We start from the raw sequence: 25,631 nt of genomic DNA on the forward strand, positions 1-25,631 counted from the left end.
AATTTATATTTACACTAAAAATGTTTAAGTAGTGTATAATCAGAATGCTGGCAGATTAAGATATACTTACACTAGATTCAACGATAATCTAACTCAATATATTTAATATATTTCATATATCCCTTAAAAACAGACTTTTGTAACAATATTAAAGTTAGCGACAACAAATTTTTAATTCAGTCCCAAAAGGGATTACACCTCTTAAAGTGACTTCAGGAGTTGACTGTCCCTAATTACATATATATCTCTTAATGTTTGTGCCCTGATTTTAGGGGATTCTCTTCCTCATTCAAAATACAAGTCAAAAGCTAACATGTGATGCGGATGGTCGAGATCTTTTAAAAACTGTAGCTTACATTAATCCACTACCTGGGCGAAAGTTCTGATCCGCCTGCATTTAGTGCTTCCCTGATTCCTTTCCATCGTTTGTTGCACGTAGCCTTTTTTTTTATAGTTATACATACATATAGGTTTATAAAATATACATATATGACATTTTGACAAACTCGTGAAATTAGGAAATCCGAATATTGCGTAGATATTGGTGCGGATAAAACCTGGATCAATATATAATGTTCCTTTGCAATAGGAAGATCTTGCGCGCATAGTGAACATATACTAGTAGGTATTCCGTATATGTAATGAAAAGTAGGAGGCGTTATCCCAGCACGGGCTCTTGATAATCAAGAAGCTCTTAGCCCTTGACAGAGAGAGAGAGAGAGAGAGAGGAGAGAGAGAGAGAGAGAGAGAGACAGCAGGTCCCGTCAACGGTATTGATACGGCCGAGATAAGATTGTAACATATGGTCGATATCTGAAATGACACAAATCTAACACGAACGGGGTTAGTACGGTTAGTAGGAAAGTGTAATACATGCTAGGATTCCTTAGATTGTAAAAATAAAAAGTAGCAGAGAGAGAATTATGACGAAAACGACCCACAATGCAACGCCAAATTGTTTTCAGAGGTGAAAAGAGTTCCTATGCTTAGTTCATCCCGACAATTCAAGAATCAATTAGTTTATTTCCTCAGACGTCAAATCACTGCTTAAAAACACGCAGCCATCTCAGAAGTTTAGTGGGTTTGGCAATGTGTTATCATGAGACCAAGAAGCCAACAAAGCAAGAAATGACAGGGTAATTATTTGCCTTTGCGAAAAACCTAACATTAAGTACAATCCCTTCATGCTTAATGGAAATGAGAGCAGGTATCATCAACGAAATGACAGATGAAGATGCACACAATGTAGATTACAGCAGTGTTAGAAAATAAAAACAAAATATTTGGAGCCTTATTTTTCTTTCCTAAATATCCAAATATATTAATGCTTAAATGTTATATCTAAACATACAAACGAAACATTATAAAGATTTTTAAGCCCACACAAAGCCGCATCAAACAATTACACATTACCTGATAGATAACAGATATGTTTCATCATTCAGGGGCGAGGATTACTTCATCGGCAACATGCCAGAGAGAGAGAGAGAGAGAGAGAGAGAGAGAGCTGACCAGTCATTTGCTCACTACCAAAATAATATGACTAAGCCATTTTGGAAAGCTTAATTCATCTACCTCGTTCGTATATTATGTCCTGGCGCTATCAAATCGATATCGAAATCAAATTCATTTATTAACCACTTAATAACATTATATATTGCCATTACGACTCGAAAAACAACACCCGTCTTCTCCCTTTGTCCTTTCTCATACTTTCTTCCTAGGCTCCAAAATGTCATTTAGGCCGCCCATTCCACCGGTTTTCGCTCATAAAAATGTATCTACATCTTCTACTGTGCGCGCATGGAAACAAAAATAAATGGCTGAATTAAATATAAAACTGCCATGCTAGGATTAGGCCTTGAGCCTCACATGCGCTCTCTCTCTCTCTCTCTCTCTCCTCTCTCTGTATATATATATATATATATATATATATATATATATATATATATATTTACATATGTGTGAGAGAGAGAGAGAGAGAGAGAGAGAGAGAGAGAATGTAATAATAATAATTCATAAATATAATAGTAACTCATCTACCGGAAAAATAACAGAAAAGTGACCCCAGACATGTCCATTACCATTAGACGAAAACAGCACAAACTCCATTTTCCCGAGTACTGTAAATTACAAGCAAGTAATGTTCACTAGATCTTAAATGCTGTGAAGGCGCAGCTTAGCAAGAACCCTAACAAGATAATGCATGCCACAAGACCAACTACAAAGCACGCCCTGTTAACCAATTACCGCCCCCCCCCACTTCTCTCTCTCTCTCTCTCTCTCTCTCTCTCTCTCTCTCTCTCTCTCTCTCACGCACACAATTGCACGTGCAGGAATTATGCTAAACTTCACAAAAATTATTCACTTGACAATGCAGGTCAGTTAACTGGAGGCGTAGTGGCCCAGCCTATCTTGACGTTGGAGTTTCATTCACAGCCAGTTTCTAAGAGAGCCATTCAGATTTTCTTTGTTTTAGTCCCTATACGGGGGAAGGGGAGGGGAGGGGGGAGCGCTGCAGGCATTACTAAAGGTTTTGGCAGAGTGTAGGAAGATGGCATCAGCAGCCTCTTGCTCACTCACACTTCAACCCTTTACGTCCATCCGCTTCTTAGCGCCTGCCTTGCTGTCCAGCCACTCTAGCTCCCTCTTTTCAGTGTCTGCAGGGCTGAAGGGCTAACGGTGCCCTTGCTGCTTGGCTTGAAAGCCTGTTTTCCATAAATCAAATCATATCTTTGTTAGTGTTGCTATAAAATAACTTTTCTGGAAAGTATTTTCCTGTGCTCTCCACATCTTTCAACAAAAAAAAAAAATAACAGCACTACTAATAATGAAAAATAAAGTGCAAGGTGGACCGTCAATTTAACAAATCATTCACTTTACTTAAGTCAGCGGCAATTTTTCTCAATGATAAGTTTTAAGTCAAAACCTGTAATTCTTCTCAGACAATTCGGTGGAAACATCTTGAGAAAGAAATTCGATATGTAAGAGTTGTAAACCGACAAGAAAATCAAACTTTGGCAAAACATCTGACCTCAGACAGAAAGAAGTCTCAGGAAAATCACACCTCGTAAGCATTTCTCAGCCCCAGAGTCACAGCAGCTAAAAATGAACGACTTCTTCATTTGCTGACACTTTCCTATTTTGTAACCTCAGACATGAAGGGGGGCGGAGTTTTTAATACGGAGTTGGAGCCGCATACTCTGTCTCGCCTGGTGGGCTAAGACCAAGGGGTAACACCAGGCCTTTTATTCACTTTCATTTTCTTTTCATAAAGGGTTCACGTTGGAAAAGGCTTTCATTCGAACAGGAAAGACTTCAAGGCACATCGTTGTCATCAACACAATTAATTCCCTCTTAACTTCCCCACGAATTCTTCACTCTTTTTGGGATGTGCTGGTCATTCACGACAAGGCCTTACATCCAAATGCAAGAAATATGAAATCATTCTGAAGTCCAGGAACAGGATTCGAACTCGCATTCAGAGCATCAGAACGAGGTCACATGCAGACCTGACCACAGAAAGATCAAAGTCTACTGTCGATCGTACATACACATATACCTGTTGACTTCAGATATACATATTTATTAGATATGAAATAAAACCACCCTCACAACTACAGCCAATATATCAAAAAAGATTGTTTTTAACAAAATGAAAATTGGTATACGACTTCCCAATGTTACATCACCGGCGATGTTAAGCCAGACTTGAGGTAACCCGCATTCGGAAACATCGATCCACAACCAGCAACCTGTTAATTTCCATACTACCCGAAAGAACACTTTTATTTCCAAAAAACCGTCAATGCACTGGTGGTATTTCCAGGAATAATGTCCTCAAGCCTTATCTCACACGTGCATGCTGATGACTTTAAATGTTAGTGACATCTAGCCAGAAGCCCAAATAGCCGCGGCTTATAAACACCTGTAACGTGTTGTACACCTGCATATTATGTTAATAGGAGTAAAAACACACACTCTACAACCACCATAAGGTTCTATTAATATATCCTCCTCTACTACTGCCTCCTCCACTATCCATCCAACCGAAATTGAAGATAATCCAGATTTAAAAGGAAAAAGAAAGAAAAAAAAAACAACAAAGCGTGTTCACCTTATCTCGCTGAAATAAACAAACACTCGCTATTAACATTTTAAACATTCCGCTGTCAACTTTCAACAACAAAAATTAACAACAATAATATGAAGACGACAAATAAACCCAACGTACTTGTAATAGCGTTTCTTTTTTACTACGGGTACAAATCTATAAACAAAAACACGTGCACATAAACAGTACACGAAAACTATCATTTGCGGTACTTGTTGAACACGTAAATAAAGACGTCGTCAGCACGACAGTGTGAACATTCCGTACAGAAACATATCTCTCCTCGTTACAGGTTTCTCAGCTAAATTAAAAAAGCGACGAAAACTGGCATTTTAACAAAGTAAAAAATAATATGCAGCTCATATTCTTTGTAATCTAAACATAACGTGAAAGAAAACTTAGCCATGAAAAAAAAATGAAACAGAGGGGAAGAGAATTACAGTGATAAAAGTAATATGGAGAGAGAATTGCATAAACATAAACGTATACTTACTTAGAAAACGATCAGATAAATTGATCTCAAGTACATACCACTGCCTTTACGAAGCGAGCAGTAAGGCACTGACTCAGAAGCCTTCGATACCAAGACAAATAGTAAAAGTACTTCACCGAAATAATGCTCGTGGAAGATGTTCAAACGAGATACATTTCCTTGAATGACAAGAAGGATATCTGCAAACAATGGTAAGAAAGATAAGATACTTTAGGGGCAACAGTAAAAAGACAAAGGGTGTTTTTCTTCGGGTCTACTCTACAGCAAAAAAGAAAGTTACAGAAAAAAAGCCCTTTGGACTTTCTTTTTTACCATATTTGCAACCTTTCCTTTCACTACATCTAGCCCCCATAGACCAGTAAATGGAAAACCGCTCATGTGTTGAGGAAAAGCGCTTCTACAAAGACTAAACCTCACTCTCTCACTTATCCAAATATCCGTCATTGCTAAAATTGTCCGACATTTTTAACTGGTTGCCTGACACCATCTTTTATTAAATACCTCTCTCTCTCTCTCTCTCTCTCTCTCTCTCTCTCTCTCTCTCTCTCACCATATATCATGTTTATTTAAAGTAATGAATTCAAGAAAGAATTATTACTCACAGGAAAGAAAGGTATTTTCAATAATAGTACAAATACTTAACATGACATAACATGCAAAGGTGATGAAGGAAATATTTTCTGAGTTCTTCAAAGTTTTCCCGGAAGGGCAGGGTTGGTCAGCTAATATAATATGTGTGTATATATATATACATATATATAATATATAGTAGATATAAATTCTCAGTGCTTAATAGCTGTTACTACAAAATGAAATCTTGAGATACTGTATAACATCTCTTCCCTGAGAGAAGTGACCAGAAAGTTATACCTACCAGTGAGAATGAAGCTCGGAAAACAAAAAGAAAATTCTCCCTCTTCCTCGTCAGCTACATTTGACTTTTACCTCCCCCTCAACAAATACTCGAGACTTTGAGCTTAAGCTTCAGAGTACTTACCAGTCAAAACTGCCGTCTGCCTCTTGGGGGCGCACAGGCTTCACAAAAGGACGCAAAAAGCTTTCACGGAAATCCCCGGCCTAGGGAGGAGACAGATTACTAACTCTCCAACCCCCCCACCCCAACCCCCTCACCCACAGAAGGTAACTGCCTTTATTCTCGCCCACGTATGTTCAGGCTTACATGATTTCGATGCTATATTAAAGAAATAAAAAGATTCTTAAAAACTAAATATAAAAATTCAAATATTTTACCATAACCGCAGGAGTAAAATACACATTTACACCAGATGTTCTTTTTTGAAAAATAGATATTTTTCTATATGTGTATAAATTTCAAATGCGATTTGAAAGATTATGCGTATATATAATATATATATATATATATATATATATATATATATTATATATATATACTATATATATATATATATATATATATACAGTAGTACCTCGAGATACAAAAGGCTCAACTTACGAAAAACTTGAGATACGAAAGCAAATACGATAGGTTGTTGCTGTTAAGTCCGAGATTTGCCCGGACCACCGATAACAATTTTGAAACTCGCGCGCCGCCAACTGAGTAGACTCGCCACCATCCTCCCACTCTCCCATTGGTTCCTGATGCTAGTCACCACCATGAGATCCTTCTCTCCTATTGGTCAGCATCCCTCCCATGATGCATCTATGTAGCGGCGTGCTTCTTCGGCCACTGCACGGCATCATCTGTATTGTACGCACACGTTATTCGTTAGTGATTTCGTTGTAGTATACTTTATCGTGTTGTGTGATAACTTTACTACATACGTATACATATTACATAACATAATTATGTACAGTATATACGTAGTTATGGGTCCCAAGAAACTTGAAATTCACGGAAAGAAGAGGATGCTCTCTTTGGAGACGAAGACGGAGATTATCAAGAAGCATGAAGTTGGTATGCGATTGAGTGTGATCGCACAGGAATACGGCCGAAATCCGTCGACAATAGGCACCATCCTTAAGCAGAAGGATTTCATCAAAGCAGCTACACCTTCCAAGGGCGTCACTATTTTGTCCAGCAAGAGGACCCACGTGCACGATATAATGGAAAGGCTTCTTCTTGTCTGGATAAAAGACAAAGAAATCGCTGGCGATACGAAAATGGAGACAGCAATCTGCCACAAGGCCAGCGCTATTTTCGGCGATTTGATTGCCCAGGCTGAAGACGACGGAGGAGAAGGGACATCAACTCCAACCCCAGACTTCAAGGCTTCGCATGGGTGGTTTGAAAAATTCCGTAAACGGACTGGCATCCATTCGGTAGTGCGGCATGGCGAGGCGGCCAGCTCGGACACGAAAGCGGCCGAAGCCTTTAAAAAGATGTTCAATGAGATGATGATCAAGGAAGGCTACAGTTCTCAGCAAGTCTTCAACTGTGATGAGACTGGCCTTTTTTGGAAAAAAAAATGCCTCGTCAGACGTACATCACGCAGCAAGAGAAGAAGCTACCCGGGCATAAGCCTATGAAAGACAGGCTTACACTCCCACTTTGTTCCAACGCCAGTGGGGATTGCAAGGTGAAGCCCCTACTTGTCTATCATTCTGAGACTCCTCAAGTCTTCAAGGCCCACAAACTGCTTAAGGAGAAGCTTCCAGTGATGTGGAGGGCTAATGCAAAAGCCTGGGTAATGAGGCTTTTGTTCACCAAGTGGGTAAATCTGTGTTTCGGCCCGACAGTGAAGAAATTCTTGGAAGAGAAGCGCCTCCCTCTGTAATGCCTGGTGTTGGACAATGCCCCTGCTCACCCTCCTGGCCTCGAAGAAGATATCCTAGTGGAGTATTCTTTCATCAAGGTTCTTTATCTTCCGCCTAACACCACCCCTCTCCTCCAGCCCATGGACCAGCAAGTGATATCGAACTTCAAGAAGCTGTATACGAAACATCTTTTCAAGAGATGTTTCAACAACACCGATGCCACAAACCTCACCTTGCGTGAATTTTGGAAGGAGCATTTCGATATCATAATATGCATCCGACTCACCGACCAAGTTTGGCAGGAGGTTTCGAGGTGAACCTTGAATTCCTCGTGGAGGAAACTTTGGCCTGATGCCGTATCCGCCTGAGACTTCGAGGGATTCGACGTGGGCGAAGCTGGTGCTGCAGATTTAGAAACAGTTGTCGATCCTGAAACTGTTTCGCAACCAGATCTTGACGAGATCGTTGCACTCGCCAAGTCCATGGGGCTGGTCGTCGACAAGGATGACATCAATGACCTTCTCGAGGAGCACCAAGAGGAGCTTACAACAGATGACCTGAAGGAGTTGGAGGCCATGCAACATAACGTCGTTCAAGAGGAGTTATCTAGCAGCGGCGAGGAGGTGGACGACGACTCTACGACAATGGCAGAAATTAAGGATGCTCTAGCTGCTTTTCATAAGGTGCAATCATTCGTAAAAAAGGTAAACAGGTCGTATGCTTGCACAGTTCGATGACGTTTGCCTGAGTCGTTTCAGGAACATTGTCAAAAATAGGCAGAAGCAATCTTCCTTGGATAGTTATTTTTTAAAGAGGCCTTTAGTAGGAGTAGTAAGCAAAAAGGAAAAACCAAGTGATACTAAAAAACAGAAAGTTGAAAGTGGTGAAGAAGTTGAAATTTTGTATAAAATAAAAATAAAAATTTAAAAATTAAAAAAGCATAAAAGTAAAAAAAATGTAAAAATAAAAAAAAAATTTAAAAAAAATTTATTTTAAGTTTTTTGTAAAGTTAAGTGTTACAGTTTTGTAAATGTGTTCCGTAAAGTTTAGTTTATGTTTTCCTTACATTTTTTTTATGTGTTTCATAAAGTAGTGTATGTACGAATCTGCCGTTTGTCCTCCTCCTCTGTCGCCACTTTCGGAGAAAGCCTTACTCGAAAGGTAAGCTTTCACATTTTACTACATACGTACGTATGTAGGTACAGTATTTCTTGTATACCATGTACACTAATACACTTTATTTACAGGTATATTAGCAGTACGTACTGTTAGGTATTGAATGGTCCAAATTATTGTAGTATTTCATTGTTTATAGGTCAATTTAGCTTAATTATGAAATTTATTGGGGTGTTTTTGGAGGGCTTGGAACGGATTAGCCATTTTAAATGTAAAATGCAGTCCAAGATACGAAAAGCTCATGATACGAAGGCCGCCTCGGAACAGATTAATTTCGTATCTTGAGGTACCACATATATATATATATATATATATATATATATATATATATATATATATGTATATATGTGTATATATATATATTGATGAATAATGAATGAACGTCAAGTGTGCATGGTCACATCAGGTACATATACAAAAAAAAAAAAAAAAAAAGTCAGGTAATCTTGTTAGACAATAAAAAGAGAGTTTAAATACAGAATTAAATGGCAAAATAGGTGTAGAGGTTTTATACAGCAGGAGGAATGGGTATTAGGGCCAACACCCTTTTCTAAACAGGCACCCTAATGCGATATTCCACCCGAGGTCAATAACTGCGAAAAAAATTTTCAATCGTTTTTTTTATTCTTTGGACACTATGTGTCGAGTTCAATCTTCAAAATAGAAAGGTTTCGTCTCTGGGGATCAAGAGCATAAAATTCAGGCCACACGCCAAGCACTAGGACCTAAGAGGTCATTCGGCGTTGAAACGGAAATTGACAGTAAAAGGGACCGAAAGGCGTAACAGGAGGAAAACCTCAAAGCAGTTGCACTATAAAACAATTGTTAGGAGAGGGTGGAAAGTAAGATGGAAGAAACAGAGTACGAACGGAGGTACAGTAAAAAGAATGAAAGGGGTTGTAGCTAGGGGCCGAAGGAACGCTGCAAAAAAGATTGCCTACAGTGCACCCCGTGAGGTGCACGAACGGCACTACCCGCTACGGGGTCTACGGATCAAGAGCTCAACACAAAGTACACGATGTCCAGTCACACTAAGGATGGATACGCTAGATGTTACGGTGACATTTCTTGCCCCGCTGTCAAACAAGACCCGCTCAACTGCCACATGACTACGATTGCAAGGGCATGAAAAGGAACAAAATGGCATGGAGAGAGAAAAAAAAAAGAAAAGAAAAACAAAAACTTTGAAAACGAATGACAAAAAGTTAATATCACTCAAAATTGTTATGGAAAACTGACGAACTAAACATTTTGACTTAGGCTTTACAAAAAAAAAGGATCAAAATTGCCAAGGAAAACTTATAAACTAAAAATTTTGATATATATATATATATATATATATATATATATATATATATATATATATATATATATATGTGTGTGTGTGTGTGTGTGTGTGTGTGTGTGTAATGACGAAACAACCTAGTTTATGGGTAAATACGGGTGGAAGAGTGCGGGGGTGGGCAAGGAAGGAAAACAGGTAGGAAGGGGAGAGAGAGAGAGAGAGATAAGAGCATGACACAGCCCTGTGACGTCACCACCGGGTAGCCCTAACAACGTCACGTCTGCAGGAATTCCTACCGCGACGCTCTCTAACCACCCTTTAGAACTCTCGCGAGATCTTCGCAAATGAAAGATCTAATATATATCTGTTAATATTAGCTTTTAGTGATGAGATCATTCGGTACAATTCACAAACCGCAGTAAATATATACGATAATTCTAAGCATTATACAGTACGATTTGCACCAAAGGTGTTGCAATGTAAATTACTAAAATTTTAAATAACGATTACATTCGGTTCACTTTTCAAACATAGGAAAAAGATTATTCGTGGTGCTCCAAGAAGTAAGACTTCTACTTCCAAAATGTGAACATATTCGTGGAGTATAGAGTTTAGGCCAAAGGCCAAGCAATAGGACCTATGAAGTCATTCAGCACTGGCAAGGTGTAACAGCAGGAAAACCTTGCAGTTGCGTTATGAAACCATTGTTAGGAAAGGGTTAATAGCAAGATGGAAGACATCTGAATGGAGGTACAGTAAAATGAATGAAAGGGATTGCAGCTACGGGCCGAATGGGCGCTGCACAGAACTATTAGTAATGCCTACAGTGCACATATTAATAATCGATGAAATTCACTGCATTTCAGAAAATTAGTAGTGAAAACGATAACTCAGTAGGCTACGACATGAAAGTTGTACATGTTTCTCTTTTCACCTAGATATTCTTATCAAAACATAACCCATTCCTACTACACCTTACTTAAGAAACCTGACAGAGCCATTTTGAGGAATTCACTTGCATTAGCAAAAACCACGCTTAAGGTAAATGACGTATACTCTCAATTCACACATTTATCCTACGCTACCCAATTATCCTTCTTCCAAACACTTAGAGGTCGTTTGTTAATGATGAGCCTTCAGTTTTATCTTCTATTGATTCCCGTTCCAATGGGCTCTCCGAAAATCCCCATGGAACTGTCAATAATAACAAAGTACATAGGAAAAACTTCCTTTTAAAACAACAATGCCATTCTAAATTAGAATCTCAAGTTGCATCACAGCAATGTGAAGACAAGGGAAGCATGCTTCGAATGATAACGTTCCCGCCCCGTACTGATTTATGAAAAACTGGTGTCACGAACTCCAATGGTCAAAAAGGTCATCCTGCTCGGTATAGAGAGGATTATCAAGCGTGGTTTAACCTCCTAGTCTGAAAAGGACAAACCTATGGTGAGACTAATCTGATTCAATCAGGGTCTCATTTCCAATGATGTCACAGGGATTTCGAAATCCATCAGAAAGCATATTACATGCAAATGCTACAGATTGTTCATTTTTCCCAAACTCACGACGGTGTCGGAATTTGAATAATTAAGCACATCTACTAAAGGGTAGTTTTGAGCCATTGCATGGAATGTGTAGGACCGATACCAAAATACAATTAAATACGTAAATATATCTATAAACAAACTTTAAAACTTTAAAAACGCATATTAAGACAATTAAACAACTATGGACGCCCTATGAGTTCACTATTCGTTCTTCATACTCTAACATCAATCAAAGGCTATATGACTGGACCGTGATGACTGTTAACCTTTACTGGACCGGTAAATATATCGATATGCAGCTCCACGGGCCGGGTATACTTTGAGGTCGGCCAATTTGCCAAAAAAAAAAATAAATAAATAAAAAATTAAATATATAATATAAAAAAAAAAAAAATCCTGAAAACCCAGATTCGTAATTTTAGCCAGTGTAAAAGTTGCCATTAGTGAATTTATGGGCTATAGCAGTATAGGCACCTCTTTCCCCCGATTTTTTCCAAATCGATGGCATGTAATATTGTTTATCCACAGGATCAATCCGTCCACCACCCCAAACCTGTTATTACTACTCCCGAGGTTCAATTCGTCCATCAAGGGTTAAAAAAAAATGTTCATTTCTACGATGTCTTATTAAACTTAATTTCATAAAAACAAACAAACCTCAATGTGTAACGATAATAAACCTACTCTTTCTCTCTTATTGCTGAAAAAATAATTGTTCATTTCAACAGTAATTTTTTAAACTCACTGCCATTGAAATAAACAAATCTTCATTGGGCAACGCTAATAGACCCACTCATCCTCTCTATTTCTACGCAGGCACGCAAGCGCTAACACACAAACCAATAACATTTACAACGTCATTCGAAAATAAATGAAGAGTCAGATAAAATGGGGGTTAGTGCTCTCTTCATTGCCCAGCATCTGAACAAGAAAGAAACAGCAGCAGCTGCAGCGAAAACAGTCTCAGTGGAATTACTTTTTCAACACTCCCGAAATAATGGATGTCCTATCTTTATGCCTCTTATTCGGACCGGAGAACAGTTTTTATTCATTCCACCAACAACACAACCTTCCCCCCCCCTTCTCTCTCTCTCTCTCTCTCTCTCTCTCTCTCTCTCTCTCTCTCTGAGTACCCATGTGATGAAAAGTATCTCATAATTTTTACGATAAACACATATGGGAGGGCCACGAAGGGACAATCCCTCAATCGCCCCCGCAACCACCCCCGGGGTTGCACAAAATAGTCAGCTCTCTCTCTCTCTCTCTCTCTCTCTCTCTCTCTCTCTCTCTCTCTCTCGAGAGTACCCAAGTAATGAATGTTATCAAATGATTTTTAAGATAACTACCACATTACGTAGTACTTCGTCTTGAAGAGTTCCAGATCGTTCCTAAAGAAACATATACCAGTTTTTCTTCGGGTTGGCTGCTTAAAAAGCGACAAGTGGCCTTTTCGAAGACCTGATCTTTCTTCTTATTTTCACTTGATCTTTTCCGGTCATGCGCCAAGAACTATTTATGTAGATACTGAATTACAGACTAATAAGCCATTACATTTTCTTCTTTACATGTTTCAACGAAGTAAAGCACTACAAACTTGAATCGACACTATACTACGGTGTCATCATTCTTTTTTATTTTCACTATAATAAAAAAAAACCACGTGACCCAGTTCCTCGTTATACGAAACTGTTGATGTAATGTGGAGTAATGTGGAGTCTCAACGAGGATTAATTAAAAAAAAAATAAATAAATAAAAATAAAGGAGTTTTCCGTAAAGCTTGTTTTTGTGATGCACTCATCAAAGACTTCACTAATTTTCCACATCGACTATAAAAAAATAAATCCTTTTACGAAATCATGATAACCAATGCCTCTGCAGGGTACGAATCTCTCTCTCTCTCTCTCTCTCTCTCTCTCTCTCTCTCTCTCTCTCTCTCTCATACATGTCGAGGAAATTCGTACATATAAGAAAAGTTCTTTGTACAGTCATTACCTTTGTAAGCAACTTCAGACACATTCTATCCATATTCCAGTATAACGTCAACAATTTAATGACTCCTTCAATAGAGCATAAAACCTATAACATAATATTTCTAATTTGAAAAGTATGGAAGATCTCTCTCTCTCTCTCTCTCTCTCTCTCTCTCTCTCTCTCTCTCTCTCTCTCTCTCTCTAGAGTTTTGTATGAATCCTCCCTAGGATAAATAACTAACCTTTTGACATTTTGTGACTTCTGGACATGAGAAGGAGTTGGCATAAGGTCGGTTCAATCTAGGACATAAGCAAGTGTTGACATAAGGCCGGTTCTATATTGGGAGAAGATTATTCTGCCAATAATCCTCCGAGACCTCCATCCAGAGGTAACGTGATTCAAGAGTCAATGGCGTCATTTTCAACTCCTTCAAATCTCCATGAATGCGTACATAATGCGTAAGATATGCGTTTACATGTACATGAATGCGGACATATGCGGCACGGTTAATGTTTACATGAATTATCACACAAACATTAATGAGATGGAAAGTAACATTAAAAGTCGTAGAAAAAGTTTGAAGCTGCAGCTGAATGATCAAGCAAAGAAGCTCAGGCTTGAAAAGCAGTGGTAGGTCAGCTGACGTTGTAGAAACAAACAGCAATAGTTTCTTTTTATAACGCCAGCAAACTTGTTCATCTTTTCTAAGTGTTTTCCCCTTTTCGTTATATATATCTGCAAACATTATTTTGGAATCTAAATTAAACATATCTCTTTTATAAAATTCTAAGGAAAAACAAGGAATGTTTGAACACGAGAGAGAAACTGATAGCAAAAAAGTATCGTTAAAAAAAAAAAAAAGCTTACGCTTTACTATATAAAATAAAACCAATATGACAGGATATGAATGAAAAGCTTGAGACCACTCGGACTCTCTCAACATTAGCACCAATATGCAGGAAATGTGCCTGGCTGTCCAACTTCTCGGTTCCAGCGGTCCTTTATTCCCCCAAACTACCCTAATGCTATTCGCCTTGCATTTTAATGCATTTTATATGTAAATTTACTTCATTTTAATATGTGAATTCTCTTCTTTCTGTATTTCCATTTACCTTCCTCTAACTTCTTAATGAACACCATATTCTTTGGAGGCTTGACTTTTGTCTGAACAACAATAATAATAATAATAATGTTAAGAAATTCACAGTTCCGTGAAAACAAATTGTTTAAAAAATATCCACAATTATATATAAAAATATATTTCTATGTAAAAATATTTTTTACGTAGAAATATATTTTTATATATAATTGTGGATATTTTTTAAGCAATAATAATAATAACTAATTTTCCTTAAGAATTCTGGGATAGAGTAAACAACACGAAACTCAAAATAAGGGGAGGAAGAAAACGATTGGTATATACAGCAATACAGGTCTAACATTACACTAAACAGACGATCGAATAGAGTGGCGACTTCTGTAGCTTTGAAGAAAAAATTCAGTGCTATAATAATTATTTAACCGCTAAAGGAAAGTTTAGACCCAATTTTTTCTCTCCTTATATTTATATCAAGTTTCTTTTATTCAAACAAATCCACTGGTTATGGCGTCAAAGTCACTGACAAGATGGCGTGTAGGATTCTTCACACGGTCAGAGAGAGAGAGGAGAGAGAGAGAGAGAGAGAGAAGAGAGAGAGAGAGAGAAGCACGGCAAGTAAAGTTCAAGCAAAGAATGAGAGAAAAAGAAACAAGAAAAATGTAAGAACATTCTAAAATATAGCTAATTTGACATCATTTTGAGCTAGGCCATAACGAGAGAGAGAGAGAGAGAGAGAGAGAGAGAGAGAGAGAGAGAGAGAGAGAGAGAGAGAAATAAACATCTAACTTCTACTGTGAAAGCAACGAGTGTCAAAGTGACTGACAGGGAGGCGTGTCGGATTCTTCAGAGAGAGAGAGAGAGAGAGAGAGAGAGAGAGAGAGAGAGAGAGAGAGAGCTTACATTTGAGACTGGGGTTTTGCGTCTGGCTTCTTGCGTTTCTTGGACACGGCCTGGGTCGGGGAACTCATCTTGACCCATGCCGGGTCCTGCACACACGGGCCCAGCCTGAAATAATAAGGAAAAGAAAAATGAATCATTTATAACTGAAACAAAAACAAATATATTAAAATAACGATGCATAATAGGAAAGTACAGAGACAAATATTTTATCAATTATTATTCAAGTGCGTACCCCTGCGTATGTGGCTTATGAAAACATACATGTATATATATATATATATATATATATATATATATATATATATTATATTATATATATGTGTGTGTGTGTGTGTGTGTGTGTGTGTGTGTGTGTAGTAAGGGGTTATTATTACATTATTAAAGACTATAAATTCTCGATATTAGCAACCCTTAACAGATTAATGATGAGTGGCAAGAGCAAAAATCAAATGACTGAATGAATGAATGAATGAATGAATATGTGTGTGTGTGTGTGTCACACAACATTCAATTATAAAATTATTCATTATTGAACTTGCAAATACGAAAAGTGTACATTAATGTGAGAGAGAGAGAGAGAGAGAGAGAATGGACACTGACCATGTCCCGTAATGATCACGACAGCAATAATGAAGTAATTGCTAGTGGGGTTACAATACAGTGGATGATTATCAAGTTTGGTTTCTTTGACCGTTTACCGCTGGGCCAACACAGCTAATGAACGATGCTAATAGTCGCGCTGTGTTAGCCTTATCATACGTTAGCAGGAGAGAGAGAGAGAGAGAGAGAGAGAGAGAGAGAGAGAGAGAGAGAGAGAGAGAGAGAGTGTGTGTGTGTGTGTGTGTGGGAAATAGATTTAGTTTGCTTTTAATTTTTTTTAACATACGGAGTAAAGTGTTCATGGGCTAGGAGACAGTGGGGGAATAGTTTTAGATTGCTGTTAATATTCTTTTTATTAACATACGGAGTAAAGTGTTCATGGACTGAGTGAGAGTGAGAGAGAGAGAGAGAGAGAGAGAGAGAGAGAGAGAGAGAGAGAGAGAGAGAGCATGGGGGTGGACAGTTTCAAGGCTATGTTAATTTCCTTTCTTTTCTTTTCTTTTCTTTTCTTTTCTTTTCAACCGGAGAAAGATTTCAAAGGACAACATCTTCAAGTGTCAAAAATATCGGTGCAGTAGATCATTAAATTGATTTATGGACAGACAACTTCCGACAAAACCATAAATAGTAAAAGCCTTTCGTTTAGAGTGAAACTTTAGATAGAAATCTTAACAAAACCTGTCTAACAATGCACATATGTAGTATAAAACCTCGTACAAATAAAACCTATCGTGAATAAATGATTTCTTCAACAAATGCTCAATCTCTTCATACCAAAGATGACCCACTTACTATTACATGCCCTTCATAAACTACGCAAAGCTCATAGCTGTAATAGTAAGTAAACCTCTTAAAGAAAAAGATCAAAACAACATTATAACTTTGAAATAAACATCCATCAACACCCTGATGGTACTTCGCAAATCCGTTATTCGTTCACGCTGTTTCCAAAATCATTTATCATATACAGGTAGCAAATCCACCACCGATAAACATTACACTATCTGATTAATATTTTATTCCTGTAGGTAGTGCACATACATCTCTCTCTCTCTCTCTCTCGTCTCTCTCTCTCTCTCTCTCTCTCAAACAATATATATATATAAGTAATATATATATAAGTTATATATATATATATTATAAAATCAAAGTCATATCACATTTCCGTGATTCATATACATATATCGAGCTACAATGTCCTTTAATATCTAATTCGCTCTCACCTCGGAATTAATATATTTTCATATATGCTTAACCGAAGGGGAATTTTTTCTCGATAATAGACTTGCCTGGACCAGGGCGCGAACCCGTGCATCCTTTCAAACCCAGGAACGTCAGTGAAGCTTTACCTACTACACTGACGTTCCTGGGTTTGAAAGGATGCACGGGTTCGCGCCCTGGTCCAGGCAAGTCTATTATCGAGAAAAAATTCCCCTTCGGTTAAGCATATATGAAAATATATTAATTCCGAGGTAGAGCGAATTAGATATTAAAGGACATAGTAGCTCGATATATATATATATATATATATATATATAATATAGTATATATATATAATAATTAGTACTATTTTAGCTATGCAATTTGGTGAAATTACTTTTATACTATTTCCGTCTTAAGAAAATATATAGCTATGCAACTTGGTGAAATGACTTTTATACCATTTCCGTCTAAAGAAAAAATGAGCTCGAACCCCATCCGGGGAAAGGGACCACTTCCTCCACTTCCGTTTAGCATTTCAAGGCTAGAAGTGTAAATCAAACCCAAAAGTACTAAAAAATAAAGAAGTACAGACATGTCACGTGGTTTTTATATCTTATACATGCGCACATTACTATACATCCACGCACAGATGCACGCACGCACACGAAAAACTTCCCGATTCTAAATCGACCTCTTCTACCATCTGTTTCACTTTCACTTCTTAGCAACTCGTAAAGGGCCTTCCTTCCTTCCTTCCTTCACTGGCAGTTCGCGAACCTCTAAGTGTGAATATAATGGACCTCGTGTACTAAACTACGGGTATAAAGGGCCTTCTTTATTTTCTAGCACGGATATAAGGGACTACATACATTAGTGTGCGAGTAAATTTGTTTGTATGGTGTTTTTACGTTGCATGGAACCAGTGGTTATTCAGCAACGGGACCAACGGCTTTACGTGACTTCCGAACCACGTCGAGCGTGAACTTCTATGCGATTAAAAGGGACTACGTGCATTAGAGCACGGATATAAGGGACTACGTACATTAGAGTAAGGGTATAAGGGACTACGTGCATTAGAGTACGGATATAAGAGACAAGGGACTACAAGCATTAGAGTACGGATATGAAGAGACTACGTGCATTAGAATACGGATATAAGAGGCTACGTGAATTAGAATACGGATATAAGGGACGATGTGCATTAGAGTACGGGTATAAAGGGCGACGTGTATTAAAGTACGGATATATAGGATTTCGTGCATTAAATTACAGATTTACGGGACTGCGTGTATTAGCCATAGCTGTATTAGACTGACAATTTTGATAAATTGTATTGCAACGATTACAGTCAGTCAGAGAGAGAGAGAGAGAGAGAGAGAGAGAGAGAGAGAGAGAGAGAGAGAGATCGTCTCACAAGTTTAAAACAAATTCTTTTTGGTTTGTGTAAGTTAAGAATAAGATAAAAACAAAACAAAAATACATTCCTATTGGTAGCAGAATGATAGCGCACGCGCCCGAGAGAGAGAGAGAGAGAGAGAGAGAGAGAGAGAGAGAGAGAGAGAGAGAGAGAGAGAGAGAGTTCTGCTGACTGATAATGCAGGGGTCTTCCTTCCCCAGGATCGCGTCGTCGGCTGCCACCTGTTACACAGAAACACACCAAACGGTCCATTTTTTCACCTTCAATCCATCAGTTACTTCACTTAACTGCTGTCTTTCTTTTTTTATTCTTTTTTACTCTTATTTTTCACACTTTATTGCAGACGCCGTTCATTTGCGGAAGAATTTTCTGAATAACGACCGGTTTTTTCTTAAATATTTTCGTTTGCTTCCTGCAACTGACTTCAGCACTTTTGAAGTAAACTACTAACGAATGAAAACTTCCTTAGAAGAACTGAAAATAACTGAGAAAATTTTACATACACACATACACTGTCTATATGATACGTATGTATTTTGTACATGATATATAAATTATAAATGTAAATGTATGTATGTATATGTATATATATATATATGTATATATATATATATATATATATATATAAATATATATATATAATGTGTCCACAAAAACTAAACCTACTTAAAAATAGACACTTAGACTGGCGGCAGTTCCAGTCGCAATATATGAAATATATAATTTTCATATTTATGAGTCATTAATTCTTAAGCACCGCTGTTAGATTTCACCACCAAAATACATATGTCTCTAGTTAGCTACACGCTATGTAAACGTGGTGCCTGTGTGCATTGGTATGTTCGTTAGTGGGCAAGCACACGCGCACAGGTCTACCGGCAACTACAAAATCAATATCACTTTATCGAGAGAGAGAGAGAGAGAGAGAGAGAGAGAGAGAGACTATAACGTCAAGTGAAACTGATTTCATTGTAGAGAACTTTCTGTCATATTCCGTTCACCTTAATGAACTACGTACCTTAAACATGATTAACCGACCGGGCATATTAGAACTTAGAGAGAGAGAGAGAGAGAGAGAGGAGAGAGAGAGAGAGAGAGAGAGAGTGTGTGTGTGTGTGTGTGTGTAATCATGAGGCGTATTATGCAGTACGAAGTTTTCTCCTGAGTGAATTGACTGTGATTATTTCCCGAATAACTCTGCATCTCCAAAATACTTGTTAAGAAAACACAAAAATATATGTAAACCGTTCTGAATATAGTTTTATGAAGTTCTGCAGCGACCTAAAGCCTGTTACCCAAAGAACGAGAACGAAAACAAAACTGCTTATGGCAACACTCCCGAGTCTCGCCCCCCCCCCCCCCCCCCCCCCCCCCCCCCCCCCCCAACCCGCGTTACCAAGTAGCGCAAGTTTCAAGATGTTTCTTTTCGTCATAATGACACCACCACTGCAACAGTTTAAGAGGGTTCCATATTGGCACAGACACGGATAAAATTAGCTTACTTTCGCTCCTAGTCGTACTCGTGAAGTTCTGCTTATAAATGGTGAATTTATAACAATTCGCTCATCACGCAACGAAGGCTCCTCTCGTCTAACACAGTTGCCAAGTACTGCGATTTTCCCCAATTATCTGATTGCATCAGCAGCTTTATCAATTTTAAACGAATCGTGTCAAGCGGCGAGGGACGGCGAACTTAACTTTCATTGTCTCTAATGTAACGTCATTTGAAGAGTATGATAATGGTCTGTTCGACTCCATCTAATAGACCACGCGAATGTTTAAAGCTGATAATTCACACTCCCTTATTCCCGACAAAAAATTGAAAAATACTGAAGTTATGAAGAAAATGTACCCTTTCACTGTGCTTTAGCAAGTACACTCTAGAGTAAATTAAATTCATCATTATTAATTCTTGCTACTCTCTCGAGACAATTCATGCGTCGAATTTTCAACCTAGAGCAGATACATTATTAACAGCCTGACCCTGTTTTTAATTGTGATTTAAGGAAATATATTCAGGTTACCAACTACCATATCTCTCTCTCTCTCTCTCTCTCTCTCTCTCTCTCTCTCTCTCTCTCTCTCTCTCTCTCTCTCTACAGAAATACGAGGTAAAGTATCCATTTGGTATACAGGGGGAATATTTTACAACAAAAATAAAAATCAATATAAAGATATCGACTGAATAAAAAATAAGTCAACTGAAAAATAAGAATTAAACAAATACGTTCCTGGACCACGTGAATGGGGTTTCAATTAAAGCAAAATATTATTACAACAAACAATTAAGGGAAAGTGAAAGCTGAGGACTAGGCCCTCTCCGCCATTGCCAATCCACTAAGTCAACTGGTCATGAGACACCTCATCATTTCGTGCCTAAAATTCAATGAGTGCGATAAGCGATAAAGACCCTAACTTATATATATTATATTATATTATTATTTATATATATATATATATATATTATATTATATATATACTTTTAGGGGCACAATTTTTTCACGGATACAACATTCATTGAATAGAATGGCTTTCTCACTGTTAACCAGCTTTTTTGAAATTGCTTCATATGAAGCAATTTCAAAAAAGCTGGTTGAACAGTGAGAAAGCCATTCTATTCAATGAATATATATATATATATATATATATATATAGTATATATATATATATAAAATAGTCTTAATCGCATCACCGTGATTTATATATATACATTAAGCTGACAAATGTCCTTTAATATCTAATTCGCTCTACTTCGGAATTAAATTTATTTTCATATTTGTTAACCAAACCGAAAAGGAATTTTTTTAGTTGATAAGAAATTCGTCGGCTCATGGAGAATACTTCACTGTACATCCTGATTTCGTGGTGCCGTGGTTTGCGCCCATGAGCCGACTCGGCGACGACGAGTTAATTATACGTTTCTATATGTATATATATATATATATATATATATATATATATATATATATACTATATATATATATATATATATGTGTGTGTGTGTGTGTGTATATATATATATATATATATATATATATATATATATACACACACACATATATATATATACATATAGAAAAGTATAATTAACTCGTCGTCGCCGTTCCTTTCATTCTCCTTTTTCCTTTGGGGTCCATCAATGATCAGAAATGAGGTATGAAAACATCAACATATATCACGAACACCTTGTCATCGTCACTGAGCAGAAAATGATTAGAATGAAAATCTGATGAAAACCCCATTGGCCTCGTTATCAGAGACAGACACCCACCTGGCGTCAAATCTAGGGGCGGAGGAGCAAACCATTGCCCACATCAAACAAACATGAATGTCATGGTGGTCGTCAGACTTTCCTTCCAGCCTCATGTTCTAAAACTATTTCACAATACATCAATGACGTACAACCGGAAGTGCCTATGTTGGCAGTGAAATGGCATTCACTGTTATTCCAAAACATCCGCTACCTGAATAGCAAGTACTACGCCTTTTTAGATTCTTCACGCTACACCAGGGAGCGTTCGTTCCCGGTTGGAAATATTCTAGCTAATAATGAATGACTGATACTTTGAACAGAGCAGGTAGCAGGTTACCGTTTCCTAATCAAATGACTAACATAAAGCTCATCTCCAGACCTACTTCGAAGGAACTGAAAGTGTTGGAGGGAGAGGCTCGCTAGCTAGAGAGATATCTGGGCTTCGAATATCACCCCTCCTCCTCTCTCGCCAGCCTTGCCAAGAAGTCCCACAAGTGCGGGCAAACGTTGCGTTTGTAGGTTACGTTGCATTTGTTTACAAATACAGCAACTGGATCAGTGTCAGTGAGAGCAAAACGGTGCGTCCACTGACGAAGGTTTTTATCTGCCTGGCGACTCTCGTATTTCGTTATCGTTTTACTACAAAAATGTGAGCATTACTATAGATGAGGGCGACTCTGCAAAACTTTTATAAATCGACATGACAGAGTGGATTTTGTCGCCAAAAGCTTTCCTACAGATTCAACTCTCACACTATCAGTATGAATTGTAATAATAATAATAATAATAATAATAATACTATCTTTTACTTCAACTCTAAGAACATAAACAAAGACAGACAAGGAGGAAACGATAAAAATAAAAATTCAACACACGAGATAAACAAGTAAAACAGGAGCAGAAGTTTTTTTCCGGCGGAATCGAGTTTTCTGTGCATCGTATAATCAAGACCACTGAAAATATATCTATCTTTCGGTGGTCTCGGTATAGTGCTGTATGCGCCGCGCCCCATGAAACTTTAACTATGGCCCAGTGGTGGCCTGTCTTATTGTTGCCAAAGGCTCGATTATGGCTAACTTTAATGAAATAAAAACTACTGAGGCTAGCGGGCTGCAATATAGTATGTTTGATGATTGAAGAGGGGATGATCAACATAACAATTTGCAGCCCTCTAGCCTCTGTAGATATTAGGATCTGAAGGGGGACAGAAAATACTGCGGACAGGTGAAAAGTGGACAGACAGACAGACAAAGCAGGCAGAATAGTTTTCTTTTCTGAAAACTAAAAGCTATAATAGTAAAATGTTTCACCGAAACAAATAATAATCTATTATTATTATTATTATTTAACTAGAGAAAAAGTACGGTAGCAAATGCATATATTCAACATAAATTAAAAATAATTAAACTGACGACTGACAATGATTTCTTACTCTCATCAGTAATCCTTCCTCTTTCCAGCATAAAATATTAATCTAAGACGAAGGAACATATGAGAGAGAGAGAGAGAGAGAGGTGAATTTCACTGCACAGAGGAATTCCGTTGCGCAATGCTACAGAAATGACGAAGGCAGTGACTTCCGTCTGGCCTTTGTCCTAAACTGAAGAAAGGAAGAGGGGAAATCTAGAAAAATGAGAACGGAAATTAGAAAGAATTCGGGAAAACCACCAGCAGGTACTATAATGTCCTTGTCTGTTACACAGACAGAGGGAGAGAGAGAGACCCGAGCATGTAACATGGGAAAGCAAAATGTACACACAACAATAATAATAATAATAATAATAATAATAATAATAATAATAATAATAATAATAACAATAATAATAATAATAATAATACTAACCACAAGACTCAACTGTTAAGGATAAACAAATAAAATAAGCTTGCCTACTTGCTTGAAGAAGCACCAAGAAACATCTAATTAAAATTAGCTTCCTTTCAACAACAAGAAAAGTCTCTGGTTTAACCACAGCCAACGAGATTAATCTCTATAGAAAAGGTTAATTAGACCTACGAAGCTCGCAAAGAAAGGTTCGTGCATAATCATTAGAAAAGTATACACATGTATCTCTAAGTTAACAATAATAATAATAATAATAAGTGGTACGAGCACCAACCTGAAGGAGTGATAAAAAACGATCAGGCAAAGATCCTCTGGGACTATGTTATCAGAACAGATAGGGTGATACGTGCAAATAGACCAGACGTGACGTAGATTGACAAAATCAAGAAGAAAGTATCACTCATTGCTGTCGCAATACCATGGGACACCAGAATGGAAGAGAAAGAGAGGGAAAAAATGGATAAGTATCAAGACCTGAAAATAGAAATAAGAAGGATATGGGATATGCCAGTGGAAATTGTACCCATAATCATAGGAACACTAAGCATGATCCCTAGATCCCTGAAAAGGAATCTAGAAAAACTTGAGGCTGAAGTAGCTCCAGGACTCATGCAGAAGAGTGTGATCCTAGAAACGGCGCACATAGTAAAAGTGATGGACTCCTAAGGAGGCAAGATGCAACCCGGAACCCCACACTATAAATACCACCCAGTCGAATTGGAGGACTGTGATAGAGCAAAAAAAAAGAAAAAAAGAAAAAAAAAAAATAATAATAATAATAATAATAATAATAATAATAATAATAATAATAATAACAACAACAATATTAATAATAATAATAATAACAATTTTCACTATTATTATCATTATCATTATTATTCATTCCTTTTGCCAATGAGGACAGTAGTGCTAGTAAAGGGTAAGTTTATGTATAACACTACCCCAAGATTTAATACACAAGAAAGTGTCTTATTTTTGCCACACATTTCGTTCTCATTTCACGCCACCCCAGCTTACCATAAGAACCTACAGCCCAATATCAATAGATTTATTTAGCAAAACACAGAACATTTCACAAAAGATATGAAACTTAATTCATAATCTGGATAGTATACGTACATAAATTCAAAACAATCTACAATCGTCATTCTAATATACCTCAAATTTAACGTAACTTTACATGACAGCTACGGTTGGCCTAGGTTGAATTTAGAATGAAGTCCCTGCTATACCTGATTACACTCAAACACCTATCAATCAATCAAATCAGGTCGACCAGTCGAGGTCGAGGGTATTAACGCTTCGAAAGAGAGGGAAAGGAAAAGAGTAAAGGTGAATAAAGAGTGAAGCAGATTCCTTGGCTATTCTGGTGCTTACTAAGAGTCACATTCAATCACTGTAACAACACTGTGCTACAAAGGGAGTGAATTACAAATTGTGTATGTATATACACAGACATAACTATCATATATATATTAGATATATATAGAAATATATGATTATATTAGAGAGAGAGAGAGAGAGAGAGAGAGAGAGAGAGAGAGAGATGTACAAGCAAATATATTTATGAGAGAGAGTACAAAGCACGATATATACATATATATCTATATATATATATATGTATATATAGATATATATATAGTAATGAGAGAGAGAGAGAGAGAGAGAGAGAGAGAGAGAGAGAGAGAGAAATTGATCCTAAACAAACGAGTAATCAGAGCAAACTTACCAATGGTTAAAATTCCTCTCCATCAAATCCACCATTTTAGACGTACCAGTCTAATCTCGAATAGAATCCAACTCGACGCACAAACAAACTAAAACAAAAAAACACCCACACACAAGCAAAATATTGAAACACTTTCTTCTTGTTTTTCTTCTTATGCAGCTCCTGGTAGAGCAACGAATGCTCCCAAGACCTGCCGAATGTATGAACCTGCAACGAAGAAGAAACGCCTTCTCGCCGAGAGCCTCGGCTGAACTTGACCTA

The 25,631-nt window shown here is 37.5% G+C and overlaps 1 protein-coding gene across 13 annotated transcripts in view; it reads right to left on the bottom strand.

The window, feature by feature from the left end:
- Positions 1 to 25,631, bottom strand: part of LOC135219289 (trithorax group protein osa-like) — a 475,370-nt gene that overhangs the window by 149,974 nt on the left and 299,765 nt on the right. For 8 of the 13 annotated variants that reach the window (XM_064255930.1, XM_064255926.1, XM_064255933.1 and 5 more), the window contains one exon: positions 15,326 to 15,430. In XM_064255930.1, the coding sequence (XP_064112000.1) occupies positions 15,326 to 15,403 (78 nt within the window). In that variant the 5' untranslated portion in view covers positions 15,404 to 15,430. Of the gene's footprint in view, positions 1 to 15,325; positions 15,431 to 25,370; positions 25,593 to 25,631 lie in introns of those variants that run through there. The other 5 variants (XM_064255932.1, XM_064255925.1, XM_064255939.1 and 2 more) reach the window with 3 other exon arrangements.

Source organism: Macrobrachium nipponense, chromosome 1, assembly GCF_015104395.2.
Source record: "Macrobrachium nipponense isolate FS-2020 chromosome 1, ASM1510439v2, whole genome shotgun sequence".
Taxonomy (NCBI): Eukaryota; Metazoa; Arthropoda; class Malacostraca; order Decapoda; family Palaemonidae; genus Macrobrachium; species Macrobrachium nipponense.